At 39.9% G+C, this 16836-nt stretch overlaps 1 protein-coding gene across 1 annotated transcript in view; it reads left to right on the forward strand.

The window, feature by feature from the left end:
• Positions 1–16836, forward strand: part of LOC129733707 (syndetin) — a 17622-nt gene continuing 786 nt past the window's right edge. Inside the window, exons 1-4 of the mRNA XM_055695247.1 lie at positions 1–423; positions 493–804; positions 870–3083; positions 3147–3262. Of these exons, the coding sequence (XP_055551222.1) occupies positions 370–423; positions 493–804; positions 870–3083; positions 3147–3262 (2696 nt within the window). The 5' untranslated portion in view covers positions 1–369. The remainder of the gene's footprint in view (positions 424–492; positions 805–869; positions 3084–3146; positions 3263–16836) is intronic.

A 16836-nucleotide genomic window follows, 5' to 3' on the forward strand; every position in this document is an offset into this window, starting at 1 on the left:
TCAACAGACAGTCATCTGCGCGTTTGACCTCCGCTCTCCCCTTTACTATTCAACGGTGTGTAATTTTACAAATTCCTTTCAATCGTGCACAAAAACTGAAGAAGTTCCGTCAACATTACCCTATACCCCCGCCGTGTTCAGTGACGATGACGATGGTATTATTTATCTAGCTGCAGTGAAGCGACGACGTCAGTCAAGCGACCTCGATAACAAGTCCAAAGTGGCTACAGTGCAGTGCAGGGTTAGTGGTAGTGATTTATCCAACAGGGCGTGAAAAATGTCTTTGTAAGCCGCAGAAGTAGCTGAAACAAGTGTGATTCATTGTCGACTTTCTCCCTCCCATTATCCTAACTAAAGGGAATTGGAGCAATGGATAAAATGGAAGAGATTAAGTACAAGGTGCTAGATTTAATCAATAAAAAAGTAAGTTTGTTTTGTTTTTCTGTGCACACCATTAGGAAAGAAAATAATACTTTGTTGTTTACAACGCAGAAAGACGTAAAAATCCCCAAGATGGGTTTTACAGATTATTACTCGCATCAGCAGCAACACCAGCAGTCGCAACAAAAACATTCCTCCATACCGGGCAGTGGCAAAACAGCTGGTTCATCTGGACGCAATTCGACGGCTTCGACTTCCCAGTTGGAACTCTATTGCCCGTTCGATGATGATGGGAGTAATCGTTCGATCCACGATGGAACGGATGTGACAGATACAAACAAATTATCCGACCAGGAAATTCTTGAATCTACTGAAGCGATTTACTTCGATGGTAGCAGCAACACTGGCCTTCACGAGCTTAAGGTGAAAGTTTGATGTTTTGCTATTTTATATCGCGCATTCACAATGTTCGTTTTTCTTTCTTTTAGAAACTGTCAGAAAAGGACCAGATGCTTAATTGTGCAAGTATAGAACAGGCAATGACCACGTTAAAACAACAGCACAAGGTCATCTCGAAAAAAGTTTTGCAGTTAATTCTGGAACAGCGGCCTGCATGCAGTGCTGAGACCCAAAAAATTCAAGAAACGGAAACTCTGCTGCACGATACGATAGATATATGTCGAGCTGCTCGAACACATCTGAATAGTTCAAAGAAGCTACTGACTGCAACCAATCTGGAAATTTTGGCGGCATACAAAAAGCGTCAAACACTTCTTAATCTCCTCAAAACGTTAAATGCGCTGAAAAGTATGCGCTCGATCGATCAACGGCTTCAGAAGAAACTTTCCGATGCGGACTACGGTGGAGCGATTGCTATACTGTTGGAAAACAAAAACCTCTCCGAGCGATTCCAGCAGTATAAATGCGTTGAGTCGCTCGCAGCAAAGTTGCAGGACACACTTATGACTAGTGAGATTCAGCTGGAGGGCGTACTGAACGAAATCCCGACTGGATTCGATGCCAAACGTTATGCCAAGTTGCAAGAAGCGTATAAGTTGCTAGAGAAGCAACTGCTGGCAATGGACCAGCTGCATATGAATTTCATCTCCTCGATTCACACGGCTGCCTTCACGGTGCTGAAGCAGCACATGGAGGCCAGTTTGGAGCAGACCAAACTGACATTCGAACAGATGTGCGAAACGGTGCCGAGTGACAAATACATTCACTGTTTGACGGATTTGTGTCGAGCGTTCTGGAAAATTTTAGTTTCATACTATCAGGTTCGCTGTTGGCACCAGCATCAAAAGCTCTATGAGAAGGGACGCGAGGCACAACAGGCGATCAACCAGGATGGTAGTTTCCACGAGGAATACATCCAGCAAAAACTGGAAAGCGGACAGTTTCGGTTATGGAATGACGTCCAAGCTAAGATTTGCGTGTTTATTGGCACCACCAAGCTGAGCGCGCTGAAGTATGAGTACTTTATTCAAATCTTGGCAATTGTACAAAGGCTTAAGAAGGTCGGCATTGAGTTTTGCGATGATCCGTCTGCCAAACTGATGGAACATATGCAGCGGCAAAGTGTGGATTTTTTTCGTCGTTATCATACCAGTTGTTTGGAGGAGATTGGGCTGTTCCTTGATCACGAAGTGTGGGTCCCTATCGGTAGTTTTACTGACCTCAGCCAGTTGCAGGAATACAAGAATTTTAAGCATGCATTGCACAAAGGACAAAATGGACTGCAGGCTCTTCGCACCGGCGGTAGAACTTCGAGTCAAGACAGTAAACCGATAGATACGCTTGCTCTTGCGGGCGCCGTACCGGCCATAAACAGTACCTCCTCGATGCACTCGCAGGACGAGAGCTCGCTGTACGGATCATGTGGGTATTTTTTGCGCTTTACTGAAATGAGTTCTCCCTTCGATGGTGGATTCGATTGCACAATGTTGGAGGAAGATATTCTGGCAGGAATTGCGGACGAATCATCCTATTACTATTCGGAGGACAGCAGTGATAACAATGAGAACGAAATCGATGGGAGTCCTGAGGCTAAGAAAGTGCCCAAATCGTCACCCACGATTCCGCCAACCCGTGGCCTAACAGTCACTAACTCCTCCCTAACCGTACTTCGTTGCATTGGTCGTTATTTATATTTCTGTAAGCTGTTGCATGCGATCGCGCCACATATTGTCCTATCCATGACCGAACTAATCGACTTCTATTTGTATGCGGTTCATGAAATCTTTTCCCGGGATTTACCGGTCCCGAGGGATAACCTTTATTCTGCTGTGTTGAAACGCATACTGTCTCGCATCGAATCCAGCATCGTGCCCAAGCTTCGCAAATGGCCTCCGTCGGATGAGATGATTGCTTCCGATTTGTCCGATCCGGACGCTATGTTCGGGCTGCAGAAGCGAATTGTCGCTGCCGAGAGCTGTCTCGGGTTGATTGGACAATTCCGCCTGCTGGAAGATTATCTAGGTGGAGTGCTACAGGGGACGGACGCGACGGCACACGAAAGATTCCGACAGTATGTGACCGATATAGTTCAAGCGGCACCCGACGTTAGGAAACCGATTTTCATGTGCGTCACGGCACGCGTCATAGATTTGCAAGTCGTTCTGCAAGCGATGACCAAAGTCAAGTGGGACATCAACCACGTGAATGTGCAGCACAGTTCGTACATCGATATAATGAACAGGGTAGGATCTATTTTACTCACATTTCACTTAAGGCACTGAAGTCACAAATTTTTTCGCTTGCAGGGGGTGCAGCATTTTGCTATGCGTCTAGAAGACCTGTCTGCCCAGCAGATGGCCGTTCCAAAGGAAGCTTTGTGGGATTGTTTTGCCCACGTGCTTACGCACCTACTAGTGGAAGGGTAAGTGTTATATTAGTAGTTAGTAAAAACCCCACATCTTTACGATAACTTAACTGAAGAGCTGTACATGAAACAACCGTCAGGCTTAATCGAGAAAAGTTAAGAACGGCTAGTGTGTAGGCTTCACCATTTCAGTTATGGTCCCAGACAATCAACCAGATGCTGAAGAAAGCGTCTTCATAGCGTTTTTTAGCTTGTGAGATTAATGCAGAGTGGAATGGATCAGTGTCTCAACACCAACATTGTCAGTGTAATGAGGCAATGGCTTAAGTTTCAGGCTCCCTGCTTACCCTTTCTTGTCGTTAAACTTTATAATCCTGTAACTAAACTCCTGACAAAATAGGTCCAGCTTATGATAAAATTAGTCAGAAGGACATATAGTTGAAACTTCTCCAGGGGACCATAACTAGCGATACTTGGCAGGAGGAACAGCGATGCCGAATTAGAAGACATGTCTTCAAATTGAAGACATTTTCCCCGCTGAAGACATCCTTGTTTTTTTTTTTTTTTTTTTTTTTTTTTTAATAGGGGGGGGGGGGAGTTTGTAATGATTGATTTATGTACTAAAATATCTATTCAGAATTAGTGTGTTCTGCCACAAATGGTGACATTTCAACACTATTATATATATTTGTACGCTATTTAGTATTATTGAATGTGATTAGCTTACGCAGTTAAGATAATGTAATTGTAGGAAAATTATTAAACCTACTTGTCAAGAATAAAAAAGGAATAAAAGGAATAAAACGAAACTTAAAATAAACTTAAAAAAAACTTAAAACTATCTTACTGACTATAAAGTAAGCTGATCGTTGCAATTGAGGATTGCAACGATTTTTGTCGGAATTGGTTGATAATTTGGCTTGACATATTTTCTAATGTTTCTACATTAGTGAGCCTATGTAGCTCGTTCGTGCTTAACCAGGGAGGACGCTTCAAAATCATTTTCAAAAGTTTATTCTGAATCCTTTGAAGTGTCTTCTTCCTGGTTGCACAACAACTTGTCCAGATGGGAACTGCATATAACATTGCTGGTCTAAATATTTGTTTGTAAATTAACAGTTTATTCTTGAGACAAAGTCTAGAATTCCTGTTGATAAGAAAATATAAACTTTTGATATACTTATTGCACTTTGAATGGATATTTTCAATGTGCTCCTTGAAAGTAGGATTCTTATCATAAATTAGCCCTAAGTATTTAACTTGATCAGACCAATTTACGACCACACCGTTCATCTTAATCTTGGCTTATGAGGAAAAATAATTAACTGTGTTTTTGAAGCATTAGGGGAAATCTTCCATTTTTGTAAGTATGAAGAAAATATATCTAAACTTTTTTGAAGCCGACTGCATATAACACGAAGGCTTTTTCCTTTTGCGGAAATGCTTGTATCGTCACAAAACAGAGATTTCTCACAACCTGGTGGTAAATCAGGAAGATCAGAAGTAAAAATGTTATACAAGATTGGGCCCAAGATACTCCCCTGAGGCACACCAGCTCTAACAGGCAATCTATTAGATTTACCATTTAGATAGTTAACCTGGAGAGTGCAGTCAATTAAATAACTTTGTATCATTTTTGTGAGGTAAAGCGGAAAACTAAAATTTGACATTTTAGCTATTAAACCTTTATGCCAAACACTGTCGAATGCCTTTTCTATATCTAGAAGAGCAGCTCCAGTCGAATAGACTTCAGATTTATTAGTTCGAATCATATTTGTTACTCTAAGTAACTGATGAGTAGTGGAATGCCCATGGCGAAAACCAAACTGCTCATTTGCAAAAATTGAGTTCTCATTAATATGTGTTATCATTCTATTAAGAATTATTCTTTCAAAAAGTTTGCTAATAGAGGAAAGTAAACTAATTGGTCGATAACTTGATGCCTCAGCTTTCAGGATTCTTTTCGGGTTTCAAAATTGGAGTGACTTTGGCATTTTTCCATTTCGTAGGAAAATGTGCTAGTGCAAAGCATCTGTTAAAAATTTTTACCAAGAAATTTAAAGAGTTTTCGGGAAGTCTTTTGATGAGGATATAGAAAATCCCATCATCTCCTGGTGCTTTCATGTTTTTGAATTTTTTGAGAATGGTTCGCACCTCATTCAAGTTTGTCTCCAATACCTCTTCGGAAAGAAATTCTTGGGTGGTGATCTGAACATACTTTTGGTTTACTTCATTTTCAATAGGACTTACTACGTTCAAATTGGAGTTATGTACGCTCTCAAACTGCTGAGCAAGTTTTTGAGATTTTTGTTCATTCGTTAGAAAAATGCAATCACCATCTTCAAGGACTGGAATGGGCTTCGAGGCTTTCTTAAGAACCTTCGAAAGCTTCCAGAAAAGTTTTGAATAAGGTTTTAGTTGTTCAACTTCTCTCATGAAATTCTCATTTCGCAAGAGAGTGAATCTATGTTTAATTTCCTTTTGTAGTTCTTGAAAAATAATTTTCAAAGCAGGATCACGAGATCTTTGGTATTGACGTCTCCGTATGTTCTTCAAACGTATAAGAAGTTGAAGTTCACTGTCAATAATTGGTGCATTAAATTTCACTCTTGCCTTAGGAACTGATAAATTCCGGGCATTGAGTATTAAGCTGCTGAAATTTTCTAATGCTCTGTCAATGTCAGCACTATTTTGTAAAATAATATCATCATTCAAATTTTCCTCGATCGTAGAACGATATCTATCCCAATTAGTCTTGCGATAATTTAACACAGATCTAGTGGGATATAAAATAGTTTCATGGGAAATAGAAAATGTTATGGGAAGAGGATCATAATCAAAGTCAGCATGAGTTAATAAATCACTGCATGAATGGCTTTGATTTGTTAGTACCAAATCAATTGTAGATGGATTCCTAATAGAGGAATAACATGTAGGACCATTTGGAAATAAAACTGAATAAAATCCAGCCGAGCAATCATTAAATAATATTTTTTCATTGGAATTGCTTTGAGCATTATTCCAAGATCGATGTTTCGCATTAAAATCACCGATGATAAAAAATTTAGATTTATTTCTTGTGAGTTTTTGCAAATCTCCCTTGAAATAATTTTTTCGCTCACCAGTGCATTGAAAAGGCAAATACACCGCGGCTATAAATAAAATGCCAATACTTGTTTCAATTTCCATTCCCAAACTCTCGATAACTTTGGTTTCAAGATGGGGTAAAACACGATGTTTTATTCGACGGTGGATAACTATTGCAACTCCACCACCGGCAACATCAATTCTATCAAACCTATGAACTATAAAATTTGGGTTCTTTTTTAGTTTAATATTTGGCTTTAAAAGCGTTTCAGTCACAACTGCAATATGCACATCGTGGACTGTTAAAAAATTGAAAAATTCATCCTCTTTCGCTTTTAAAGAGCGAGCATTCCAATTTAGAAAATTTACAGCATTATTTAAAATCATTGCTGAATTTCAATTTCCTAACAATATTAGTTGTAAATTTTATACCTTCTTGAACAGCCTCGTACATCGAGTTACAGTTCAACAAAACGGACATTAGTTGCAGCATGGATTGTTGTAGGTATTCAATCTTTTCGGGAGTTGGATTACCTAAATCAATACTGGCTGACTTTTCAGCACCAAACACGAATGGTTTGTTACTGTTTGAAATTGAAATATTACCTGAAAGGACACTGGCATATGAACAGCCTGGTGTTGCCTGAACAGGATTATTTTTCTGAAATTTGTTATCTGAATTTAAATTATTACCTACAGACACACCTGCTAATGAAAGTGCTGGTGATGCCTGAACAGTACTGAAAGTCTTTTGATTACCCACATTGACAACAGGTTGTTTAGAATTCCTACGTTGTCTAGAAGCAATAATTTTTGACCTTACAGGACAATATAGAAATTAGATTTGTGATTTCCCACACAATTTACACATTTGAAACTATTAGTGATCTCTTTCACGGGACAGATATCTTTCGTGTGACTAGTGTCACCACAAATCATACATTTTGCAGCCATATGGCAGTTTCGAGTTCCATGACCATAGGCTTGACAATTCCGACATTGCGTAAGATTATGGATTCCTCCATGTCTCTTGAAATTTTCCCACTTCATTCGCACGTTGAATAAAACACGTGCTTTTTCTAAACATTTTAAATTATGTACTTTGGTACGATCAAAATGTACTAAGTAATTTTCCTGGTGTATTCCAGTTTGAAAAATTTTGGCATTTGCCTTTCGTTTCATCAAAATTACTTGGTTGGGGGCAAAACCAAGTGGTTCTGACAAACAATCTTTGATTTCATCAATACTTTGATCATTTGAGAGACCTTTCAACACAGCCTTAAACGGTCTCTCGTTTTTGGCATCAAAAGAGTAAAATTTATACATCTTTTCAGTCAAATACTGTAAAAGATGTTTATGGCCATCAAAAGATTCGGCCAAAATACGAATTTCGCCTTGGCGACCAATTTGAAAATTAACATTCACATTCGATAGAAATGATGAAAGTTCTGATCGAAATGCTTTAAAGTTTGCTACAAATACCACAATAGGTGGAACTTTAACCTTCTTCATAAAAGCTTTATGCTCAGTATGAGAAGTTTGGAATTCTAGATCCCCAACAGAAGAAATAATATCATACCTGTTAGTCGAAATTTCAGTGTCATTTGAAGGAGATGCCTCACGTTTTCTTGATGCCGCATCAAAGCGAGCTTTTTTATTTTTTCCAGGCATAACTGGACAACTTCACTACACCTTCACTTCACTATAGAATTTAAGTAGAAATATCTCAAACCAAATTAATTCACTAAACACTCGTTAACTTTAAAAACAAATTTATTACTTCGCCTTTCAACAGGTAGTCTTTTAAAAAGATTGCCTGTTGAAAGCGAAAAACAAAATTTTAATATCTCTCGGTAGTCTACGACTAAGCCTCGAGCTGTTGGTAAAATGCGACCGTACTGTAGGACAGTTCAAGTCGATCTGATGAAGACATTCTTGTTTGTGAAGACAAATGGAAGACATAGAAAAATATGTGGTGACATTGGAAAATATGTGATTATGACTTGTATTTTGCAGAGGTGGTGACCTTTTTTTTTGCTCAAAAATTTTCGATCGGTCGCAGAGGATAGGCTCATACAGGGATAAATTCGCCATCCTCGATCGGATAGTGTTCCTACTGCAAACGATTTAGTTGCTGCAAAGTGAGTGATTCGTTATCTAGAATACACGAATGACCAGCGACTTGCCGGGTTCTCAGATGGCAATTGGGCTGATGACAACAGTACTCGCCGGTTTACAACAGATTACGTTCTCCTCTATTCAGGAGAAGCAATTTATTGGGGCGGCAAGACCCATCATTGTGTCAGGCTCTATGGGATCCGAGTACGTGGCGCTTGAGAGGCCAATCAAAAGGCGCTGTGGTCCGTGACATGGGCGAAATATTGAACGGTTCGATGTGCATTGTATAGGATTTCGTGCAATCGGATCGAATTAGTCGTCGTTCTAAGTACATTGAGACAAATAACAGGCATATTCGAATGCTTATCGATAAGGGAGTTATGCGACATAAATATTTTCCCATCGAATCCGACGGCTGACCTCACTAGGAACCAAACAACAACAACAATATCGCACGCAAGCCTGGGGGGCTTATGCGGTTTCGATCAACTAGATTCGTTGAGAGAATTCGTTATCGATATTGTTTTCGGCACATATTGCATGTTGTAGGATAAGTACAACAATACACCGTGCCCCAGTGCTGAGTCGAGAAAATTTCCAGCTCGAAAAGATCCTCGACCTGATCGGGAATCGAACCCGATATCACAACCGTGTGGAAGAGCTAGCCGACCGACATCGCTAACCACAGAACCACGGGGACCACGAAACTTAAAAAGCTGTTTGGACTGTTCGGTTGTCAACGAAGAGTAACAATGGCACTTGGTGGGGAGGAGTGTTGGAGAATACATACCCTCATTATTCATGCGCTCCTCGCTCCTTGTACTGCTTGCCTCTTTCCGGTCTACCTAGAGAGAAAACTAACACAGACTATGCTGAATTTGCTACTGTAATCTCTATTTACATTTCGTTGTACAATTAGTACAAGGGATCGTTGAACTGTTGCTCATTACACCCGTTATGATATTAATGATCTTGAGACCTCCTATAAGAGTACATTAGAACATAAATTTACTGTGCAAGTTGAAAAAAAAAATTATGCCTGTGATATTGCGGATACTTTGCCGAATTCGAGCTTCGACCAAACTTTGCAAACATACTCGTAGTTTTCCTAAACCTTTCCTACTAACGCGAGGATAAAACAGTGCTTAACTCCAGAATCCTTGAACATTGATTGATCAGAACCTTCTTGACTATCCCCAATCATAAGGATAAATTTGAGATCGATCCCCACTATCAAAAGTTCAACCAGTATGTTTCATCGAGCTTTCACGTAATCCATTAAATCAAAATCACTGCGGCAATACACCAAGTAGTGTGGCATACACCGCGTCTTGAAGTTCGTGTGTTGAAGATGTGAGGACGTCCTCCAATCCTGGTTGCCGAACGGCACGAGTTGATAAACGCCTGGGCAGTGTGTACCAGCAGTACACAGTGTGGTCTAAAATTTTATATAGCGAACCGTAGCGGAAACTAACGGGAACCGGGGACTTTCGGATTTTATAGTGTGAGTTTACAGAGTATGAAGATGCATAGTTACATGAATCTCTCTGTAAGAGAGTGAAAGTTTCGATTCGGCCTTCGTCTTCGTATGTTTATAACACAAAGCATAAAGCATAATGCCCCTATTCCTATCTCCACGTGGTACCGACTGGGATACGAGCAACCAAGGATGATCGGTGAACCGGTGGGAACTTGGTAGTATGTTAAAGGGAACCGGATGCCGTTCTTCTAGGAGGGCAGCTTACCTGAGCGTCTGTTCTTCATGTTAGGGGCGGCTCAAATAGCGTCTAATCCGGAGCGGACGGCTGAATTATGAAATGCGCAGAGGCGTCGCGTGGCTGATTTCGTCACATGTGCACCAAACATTTATTCAAGTTAATTTTCCTTAAATGAAGTAAGAAAATCAAACCAAAGTGCTTGATGCTTTAAATTGAAAGGTTTCGCTAGTATGGTAACTTGTTTTTATAGGTTATAATATTTCAATAATAGCATATTCTCGGATATACATTAGACTAATTTTATTCATTAAGACTTTATTTGTCAGATGAATTACACAAAATACAAATACAAATACAAATATTTGGGAAAACGGTACCTGTGCAGTGCACATGTTGCACAGGTGGACCCGACGCCACTGGAAATGCGGTGTCTCGTCAGCTACACCCAAGGTAACAGCCCCGTCGCGAGACTAGGCATCCGCAGCCCTAGTAAGGCAGCATGCCAGCAATACGAACCGGAACAACCGATACGAACCGCACAGCCTGCTCACCGTGACGAACGTCAACGACCAGCGATGCGTCAACTTCGCAGCTTCCCTAGGACTGACAGTCCGAAATACCTCCTTTCCTCGAAAGGACATCCACAGAATTACTTGGAGATCTCCTGACTAACGTACACCAAATCAAATTGACCATGTTGTCATCGACGGTCGGTTCTTCTCAGATATTACAAACGTAGGCACCAATCGCGATGCGGATATTGGCTCGGGTTGCTGCCTAGTTTCGGTATCATTGCGCTCAAAACTGTCGACCGTCTACCACGCGCGACATCACCGAACCCATCAAGCAGCTCCGGGATGCGGAGGAATATGCGCAACAGCTCGAAGTGGTACTATCCACAGTCACACACAGATAGCAGTCGCACAGCTATCGATCGGGGAGCCCGCAACGGCGACATTAGGAGTGGAAGCACCGAGTGACAGAAACGACGGGGAGTGTCAGGCAGCGGTGAATGAAGAGAACCAGACCTGGGTGTTATACTTGGATAGGTCAACAAGAGAGAACAAGGCTAATAACAAACGGGCACGGAACGACATGACCACGGTTCTCAGACGAAAGAAGCGCCAGTAAGGGAATCGTGAACATGAGGAGCTGGATCAACTGCATCGTGTCAGTGATACGTGGAAGTTCTATGAGAAGGTAAACCAGTCTCCGGAGGCTATGTGCCGCAAGCCAACATGTGCAACGACGCAGACAGGAACCTTCTCACGGATGCCAGCGGGGTGGTCGACAGGTGGGAGGAATACTTCGATGGACACCTTAATGGCGATACAGTAAACAGAAGCGGAGCAGAAACTGACCAAGGAGCACCAGCAGCAGATGACCGAGTATCAGCCCCGGTGTTCATGTAGTTCTTTGTGAGGTAGGGAAGCTGAAGAATAGCAACTTCGCAGATCAATACGGACTGCCGGGCGAGCTCTTTAAACGTGTCAAAAAGGCGTTGGCTAGAGCGATGCAATGCACACTGGGAAAAAATGAATCCAAATTCCCACTAATTAGAAGCCGCTGAGATGGCAACCTGAAACATAGCATTTCTTATGTAAAATTGGTTAATAAATCGATTGGTGATATTTTCATTCTGTGCAGGGCACGGGAAAGGGTTTATATTTCCAAAAATACGCAAAATGAAAACATCACCAATCGATTTGTTGACCAATTTTATATAAGAAATGATATATTTCAGGTTTCCAGTCTAGCGGCGATTATTTAGTGAGAAACCTGGAAACCACATTTCCACTAAATAATCGCCGCTGAGCTAAATGACGTAGCATTCGAGGGGGAGAAGGGGGTTTGCGGTTTTGTGACGAAATGTGACGAGGGGGAGGGTGGGGGGTCAAGCCAAGCTACGTAGCAAATATGAAACTTAGAAAAAATTTGGATTTTTTCTAATTGTTCTTTTTTATCACTGTTTTGTCTATTTAGGGTCATTTTCATTACTTTCTTGTTTTTTCTTGTTCATTTATGATAATTTTGATGATAAAATTTGAAAAAAAAAACAAATTGTCTTGTGAAAGGGGGGGGGGGGGGTTTCTTGTTATAAAGCTATGTAATTGTCTTGAGAAAGGTCCTGACTTTGTGACGAAATGCTATGATGGGTGAGGAGGGGGTCAAAAAAACCTAGAAAGAACTACGTTATTTATGGATGTTCCCTTAGTGGGAATTTGGGTTCATTTTTTTCCAGTGTGCAATGGGTCATATCCAGAACTGGGTAGAAGGAAAAACTGCCAGACGTGTGGATGCAAGGAGTTGTCTGCCCCATCTACAAAAACGACAAACTGGAGTGCCGCAACGACCGCTTATCAATGCCGCCCACAATATACTCTCACAGATCCTGTTCCGTCGTTAATCACCTCAACCAGGAGGTTCGTGGGCCCATGCCCCCACGTACCAGATTTCAATTCGACCGATCTCACAAAAATGTCGCGAGTACAACGTGCCCACACATCACATCTTCATCGACTTCACGGCAGCCCTTGATACAGTCGATCGAGAACAGCTATGGCACATCATGCACGACAACGGAATCCCTGATAAAGTAACTCGATTGATCTAGGCGTAAGTGATATGCTGCGTGCGTGTTTTGGGGATACTCTCAACCCCCATTGAATTGCGTAGAGGGTTAAGACAAGGTGATGGACTTTCCTGTTTGCCGTTTAACATCGTCCGTGAGGGTGTGATCCGGAGGACGGGCATCGACACGAAGGGCACGATGTTCACAAAACCTTCAGCTTCTGGATTTTGCTGATGACTTAGACACCATAACACGTAACTTTGCGAATAAATGCGTCGAAAACGAAATACATGCGACCGAGAGGCTTCAGGGAAAGCAACATCAGCCTACCAACTCAAGTCTCTGTAGACGCCGATGAGCTTGATGTGGTCGACGAGTTCGTGTATTCGGGATCACTGGTGACCGCCGACAATAAAACCAGCCAAGAGATCCAGTGATGAATCCAGGCTGTACAAAACCCTTATAAGACCGATAGTCCTTTAAGGAATCGATACTACAGCGCTTTTCGCGGAGGACCTTAACGTTGAAGTTTTCGAACGGAAGGTGCTGCGGATTACCGGCACACCAAAACCTGAAAAGAATTTTCAGCAAAAAATATACTTGAAAGAATGCGCATGAATACTCTTGCTGATTATCAGCATTCAGAATCCTGTTTGCCGGGAGTCAGCAAATTGCTTTAAAAATTAACAAAAAATGAATAAAAATTCTGTGTGTTTTCTAACTTTAATTGAGATGCATCAGTAAACACACTTCAAATGCTCAAATGCTGAACTAGCAGCAATTCTATTCAAGAAACCGATTTTTCAGCAAAATGGTTTCAAAAATTTGACGTTACGAATTGTTGATCACTTCAGCGAGAAAGTTTACTGACTTCATAACTGATTTTTCAGCATGTTTAATATCAGTAAAGTTTTGCTGGTTTCCAGTAGTTAAAATGTAGTGTGTACAGTAGAGTACAGTCTTGTGGCATAAACGTAAAAATAAAAATAAATCACAGGAGGGTTGTGTGCAAAGCCTCGACCGCAAGGTTGAAGTAGAACACTTTCACAAGAAAGATAACCCAGTTGCTTGCGTGTTAGTAATTTTTTCTAGTAAATAAACGTTGACTAATCAGATCAATTGAATTTTGCGCTTTAACAAGGATTGACCATTTTCAATAATATATTAAGTTGCTTGTCATTGGGGCTTGACAATTTTTGAATTTTGGTTATGCGAAAAAATAATTTTCATGCATATAATGAAAGTTTTTCGGATATCATGCTCATGAATGAAGGAAAAGATAATTCAGTATGTTCTGAGATACGGAAATAAAGTAAAATTTATAACCTTTAAAAATTCAAAAATGTAAATTAACTCAAGAGAAAATATTAACTCTTCAATCATCAGGTTTTTATTTCATCCTGAAAAGGACAATTTGTTGTTCAATTCAATATCGGATAAGATATCGATCACATCTTGGCGTTATCACTGACAGTGCGAATAAAGAATTTTTTGTCATAAAATAAACAGTGAAAAGCTGGTTTAACACTCTAAACCAGACGGCTCATGTGTTGTCAAAATGAGTCAACTTTTCATTGAATGCATTTACTAGTGCCCACTATCACACAGAGACTGCAGTTCACTAATGTGCCTCACTGCATCAGCTGCTATCGATGCTGATACCCTGCTTTTGAAAGTTTTGCGAGATAATGGTTCATTGATTCACAAACCATCGTTCATTTATCTGGTAGTTTGTGCATTTTTGAATAGAAAACCCCAGAAACATACATACCTAAAACATCACTCTACTCATTCATTTATGAATTGTCAAGTATCCAAGTTTAACTAACTTATAGTACAAGGTCTAAGCTTTAAAAAAGTACTTGATGATGTACACTGGTTTCCCTTTTTCTCCCCTATACACATTTAAATCTGGGAAGTAATTTAATGAAAAAACGCTCTAACTCAGTATAGAACGATTGTAGCAACATGCTGTCTTCGAAAGAAACCTGTGTTTTTATGTTGGTCATATTTGTCTAGAATATTATGTTCTTGAAAAAACAATATTTAAAAAGTTATGCTAGAAAAAATAAATTTGAGGGGGTTGACAGCGAAAATGCTTTGTATTTCAGTAAATAGACGTCATAGAAATTTTTATATTCTCTGCAAAGTTTCATATTTTGAAACATTCTACAACTTTGCTAAAGAAACTATTTATGTATCTTCGCTGTATCAAAAGTTAGATTTTTAATTTTTATGATAGTAGGCCATGAACAAAAAAATTTCTTATCAACAGTTCCGTTATATTTTTATGAACAATTCTTTTGAACATTGTCTTTGGCTAATATCAACCGTTTAAGCACAAATGAATTAAGTTCGTCAAATTGCCTTTTCCGACCACTGTGCGCTGGTATCCACAGCACTGCTACTGCTGCTGCTAAGGGAGGACTGCTGTTGTCGTGTCTAGAACTATTATGAGCGGCTTCGGCTAAAACAGGCTATTATATAGGCCAAATAGCATATTTTAAATTGCAAGGTATATGATTCTGTCGACCTTGCTTGGGAAGCAAGCATATAACGACCAATCAGAGGTAAAGTTTTTCGTTTTGATAAGGCTTGAATATTTTCAATAGTACAATAGTTGGAAAAATAAAATTACAATTATCTTCATTTGGGAAGAATCTTAGAAGATTTTCTAATCTATTGCTACAAGAACGAAGGAATTCCATCCAATACTAACCGATTTATTAGCATTTGAAATTGGACATATTTTTCACTTTTTTCGGTTTTAGATTTTCATTTAACATTCCTATGTAGCCGAACTTCCTGAGAGAAGTATTCTACTTCAAAAATCAAAACGAAACCCTCAAATGCACTGGTTTCTGCGATATGATGATATAAGTGATATTCATATCTGGGTAGAGCAAGAGGTAGGTAAATCTCGATGAGTGCTTAATTAAGGTGAAAAAGTCAACGGTGAATACTAAATAGTTAAATCAGCCGCAAGAATGAACTCTACATTATATACGCGATAGGATCTGCTGTTAAAAGAGCACGTTTGTGCAGTTAATTCGTGAAATCTCTACAATAATTTCATACCGACTAATTTAAAAAATAACACCAAATGTATCGTCAGTTAGTTTCAAGACTAACTCAAAATAAAATTTTGCAGTTTTATCTCATTGATGGCAAACTTTGCTAAATACTGTTGAGTTTCATCCCACGGAAACCCGTTTTGAAATTTATGAAATAAAGCTAGTATCTTATCGGTTTTGAGTTGTGCCAGTCTTGAAATCAACTGACGATATAGTCACCTGCATAAGTCGTCCGTGCTTACACTGCGGAATGACTACCACACTATTATCACTGTTTAAAATAGCAAACGAAAATCAGAAATTCACTGAAATTTCGGCGCGAAATATCCGAGATCTAGATAGTGATAGTTCGGTAATATTTTATACCGAAATTTCATCTAGGTTGAATCGAGAATCACGAGAAAATATAAAGGTGCTATATTTGTGTGATCGATCCCTTAGTAGTGCCGTTTTCGGCAATATATTACTGAGATTCGGCAGTAAATTCTTAGTGTGTAGAAAACGGGTATTCACTATGTGGTGCTGTTCTACACTCGTTGCGTGCTGATCCGAAGACGAGCATCAAGCACCGAGTGCATGTTAGTTAAGAAGCAAAAGCTACATTTCGCCAAGTTGCGGTTGCCTGAACCAACATGTTTGTCTTCAAGACATCAGATTACAGCAGATCATTGAATTGTCTACTATTGGGTCAATTTTTTTAGGTACTGATATAGAGAATATCACGGCAAATGGTTGGTGTCTACTCATGGCATCTGTACTTGGCTCGCACGTGATTAATTCATTGTTCACGGAAATTCAACTTTTCATCATTTTTTGTTGCTAAACAAAGAAGTTATAATGGTAACTGTTGATTCAAAGCTTAGTAAGCAGATTGCGGCTGTCCTATGGCTTATTAAGCCGTTATTCAACAAAAATGTTTGTTAGGAGGTCATGAAACGACTATTGATTATTGTAATTCATCGTTTGGTTATACAGTTGAAATCTTTCATTCTTAAGTCACCTCTCGATTTTGGTTTCCACAGAATGTACGCCGATATAGGGCCGTAAGACGTAGTCCTTCGT

Source organism: Wyeomyia smithii, chromosome 1, assembly GCF_029784165.1.
Source record: "Wyeomyia smithii strain HCP4-BCI-WySm-NY-G18 chromosome 1, ASM2978416v1, whole genome shotgun sequence".
NCBI lineage: Eukaryota > Metazoa > Arthropoda > Insecta > Diptera > Culicidae > Wyeomyia > Wyeomyia smithii.